The following is a 3481-nucleotide window of genomic DNA, read 5'->3' on the forward strand; positions in this document are numbered from 1 at the left end:
TGAATAGACCTTTTTCACAGTAGGATGAACACAGGTGCAGCTTCCATTAATTATGGGTCTATTGATTTAGATTTAGTGCACCAGCACAGACACAACAAGTCAGGTAAATGTGGTATACCCTGCAGGTGCTGCTACAGCGTAGGTACAGCTGCTGACTTCACGTTTAGAATACAGGAACAGGAAGTGAATTTACCCTACTATTGAAGAGCCGTAAAATGTTCAGAACAGGTGCATTACACGAGCATTATGCATGCTTTAGGAGTTTATTGACGTAAAGAAGATTCATCGTTGTTTTTTTTGATTAACAAGTGTGGAGGCAGTTCTTATTACAAACTAATGCATGCTCGTAAACACCAGCAGAACGAAACGACGACGCGCATGTGTCCATATTTGGATGAGACGCACGCAGCACTGCCGCTTTAAGTGGCGTCACCTCCCCGTCCTGGAACCTCGGGTGAGTATCGCCGCAAGACGCGGGGAGAGAGGCTCACAACCAGACCCGGGCGTCCGGTTCAGCAGAAACAGGGGAACACAGCCAACAGGGCACACACAGAGATACACGTCTCACACAACCCATCATCGGATATCAGAAGAGATGGAATTGAGAGAGAAGACGAAATAATCGCGGCAGGAGGACTTTCGTTGCGGGATTTTAACTCGGATGAGGAGGAGCCGAGTCAACAGGTGCGTTGTTGTGAAGCACCGGGCTCAGGGATAAGGAAGGTCGGGCGGGACGGTGTGTGTTGACACGGCTGCCAATATGGCTACCGGGTTGCTATTTTATTCACATGTTAACAGTGTTTTTTTATTTATTTAGGGAAACACTACTACATACTTGGACATTTGAAGGCAAAACCAACTTCACCAACTTGCACGACTTCTGGTCTGGCCATGGATTACTGGCACCTCAGCTCGCTGGAGACGTGGTGAACTATGCCCGGAGCACGTCCCCTCCTCCCCGGCACACACCTGACCTCCGCCCGGATCAGGTGGCTCTGGTGACGGTCCCCCCCCCACCACCACCACCACCACAACAACACTTTTTAGTTCTTTATTTAATTCCTTTTTCGAGTCTTATGGGTAACCAGGTGGAAAAACTGACACACTTAACCTACGACGAAGTCCCCACCTCGGACCCCAACGGGCCGGACCCCGCCGGGGGGGACGAGGTGGGACCGCGGATCGGAGTGTCTTACATCTTCTCCACCGACGACGACGACCACGAGGACCCGCTGGACGTACCGAACACCAGCCGGGCCCCCAGCCAGGAGGACCCGCCGTTCAACCCCCACAACGAGCTGGGGTGCTCGGTGCACTACCGGGACGAGTGCGTGTACCAGCGGAACACGGCGGAGACCAACAACACGACAACACACTCGCCTGAGAGCCTGTTGAACAAGTGCCGGCCGGGGGACCTGTTGGAGTTCGTTTCTGGCGGCCAGTACCCGCACTGGGCGGTGTACGTCGGCGACTTCCGGGTGGTTCACCTGCACCGCGCGGAGGTCAAGGACAGCTTCCTCACGGAAGCGAGCCAGGGCAGGCAGGGCCGCATAGTGAACGAGCTGTACCGGTACCGCGCGCTGCCGCTCGAGGTGGTGCTGAGAAACGCGCGGGATCACGTGGGGGCGCGGGACCGGGAGCTGTGCTGGCGCAACGCGGAGTGTTTCGCAGCGTGGTGCCGCTACGGGAAGCGCGAGTTCAAAATGGGCGGGGAGATCCGCATCGGGAAACAGCCGTACAGGTTGACGTTGATGTTCTCCCCGAAGGACCGCCACGTGCTGGAGTTTCAGAGCCTGGAGGACGTGATCATGGAGAAGAGGAGAAATGATCAGATTGGGAAGGAGGCGGTGGTGCAGGAGCTGGCTGGACACCTTAATGCCACGAACGAGATCAAGGATGATCGTTTTGATTGATGGGTGGGTGGGTCGTTGGCAGGGCAACAGTGATGCCAAGTGCAGTGATGGACAGTGGACTGTTGAGATGACATTTTAGTTGGGGGGGCGTAGGTTGGTCGATGGGTGGGGGCTCAGTTGAGCTGCCCACTCAAGAGATGGACACCTGTGGACACTTTCTCTTTTGAGAATGACCCCCCGGGAAAGTCTGCATTTGATGTGGTCTTGATGGGGTCTTAGGCAATCAAACTCAGGAATCGGAGACCCGAATGTCCAGATGAAGACAATAAGTACTGTGTATGAATTAAAATAAACCTTTTTTTGTGTGGCTTTATTCAAAACAAGGATGATAATCCACTCAGATTTTTATCCTATGGATACAGTTCACAACCGCAGTGTGGGGTGGATGCTAATCAATTTGTGTCGTTTTAATAATTTCTGAAGAAGAGATACTTTGTATGATAGTATAATGGGAATAAATATATATATTTTAACAATGACTTTTTGTTTCTTTTTGATCCTGGCCTCTATGGATAATTGACTAATCAAGGACCACTACTGTAGTTTTTGACTGACACCGTATCCAATCATTCCATGGCGCGATCAGTAGGAAACTCAACAGCCATATGAGGAACGATCAGCAATTTTCTGAAGTTTTATTAATAATTAAGTTAATCATGTTGATGTTGGAAACAAAGCAGGCCAATACAAATGTGTCTTGTGATGTAACATCATTGACCTCAACCACAAAAACAGTTACACACTTTTTTTTTTAACCCTTTTTTTGTAAATGCATGTGATCACTAGTTAAAATCGACTGACAATACAGAATTCCTGTTTGTAAATATTTGAGTAAACTGAACTCCATGAAGGCGTCTGAATCCTATTACTTGTGTGTGTCTTAACTGTTGAGATAACCCTGTTGAGAACAGTGTTTGTTGATGTTCTGCTTTCATTATTCTCCACGTTAATGTTCTGCTAATGCAGTAATCCGTATTGTTCCGTGGGTAAACATGCACTTTGTATTCCTACAAGCCCCTCGAAACCTTTTGAAAAGTCAAAAGAAGAGTTGGAATGGGCACCGACAAGAAACAAAGTCGTGGCTGTGTTGTGTTGTGTGTGTATTTCCCTGCAGGTACGTTTTTCTCCCTGGACCCAACCCGTGGAAGAACCATTAGCAGTCTAACTGAATAGACGGGCTGCCAGCCAAATTAGCATTCTCCGTAGTCGGCTACAATGATCAAAAGTGTGCTTGCGCATGTGTGAGCGAGTGTGTGTCTGTGTGAGCTGCATGTTTATGACACATTCAACACTGGCAAATTGGTATTTGCATATAAACATTATAATGCTGTCAATAGATGGGGTAATACGGTCACACGCATGAGAGGGTCTCGTGAGTCGCACAAATCAGACTTTCGATTAATTTCTAAAGTCTGTTGGCAGATGAGCTCAAATCTGGTTTGAACGGTGGAGTTTTGATTACTTTCACTTCATATTTGTTTCGACCAATCATGTGGCGGGAGGTGGGTATCAGTAAGTGTGCAGTTGTCTATTTATTATTATTAATATATTATTATCAGCAAACACAA

At 48.5% G+C, this 3481-nt stretch overlaps 1 protein-coding gene across 1 annotated transcript; it reads left to right on the forward strand.

Annotated features, from left to right (window-relative positions):
• Positions 1 to 513: 513 nt before the first annotated feature.
• LOC311352172 (protein LRATD2-like) lies at positions 514 to 2361 on the forward strand. Its single transcript, XM_084472391.1, has 2 exons — positions 514 to 684; positions 818 to 2361. The coding sequence occupies exons 1-2, from the start codon at positions 662 to 664 to the stop codon at positions 1911 to 1913; spliced, it is 1119 nt and encodes a 372-aa protein (XP_084328517.1). The 5' UTR covers positions 514 to 661; the 3' UTR covers positions 1914 to 2361.
• Positions 2362 to 3481: the final 1120 nt, after the last annotated feature.

This window comes from Micromesistius poutassou (assembly GCF_964030765.1).
Source record: "Micromesistius poutassou genome assembly, chromosome: 8".
Classification (NCBI taxonomy): domain Eukaryota; kingdom Metazoa; phylum Chordata; class Actinopteri; order Gadiformes; family Gadidae; genus Micromesistius; species Micromesistius poutassou.

What these genes read in the sequence shown, in the direction of transcription:
- LOC311352172 (XM_084472391.1), top strand. Translation starts at nt 662, where the DNA reads ATGAGGAGGAGCCGAGTCAACAG. An exon ending in AGGAGGAGCCGAGTCAACAG is followed by an intron (nt 685 to 817) that starts GTGCGTTGTTGT and finishes TTATTTATTTAG; the next exon opens with GGAAACACTACTACATACTT.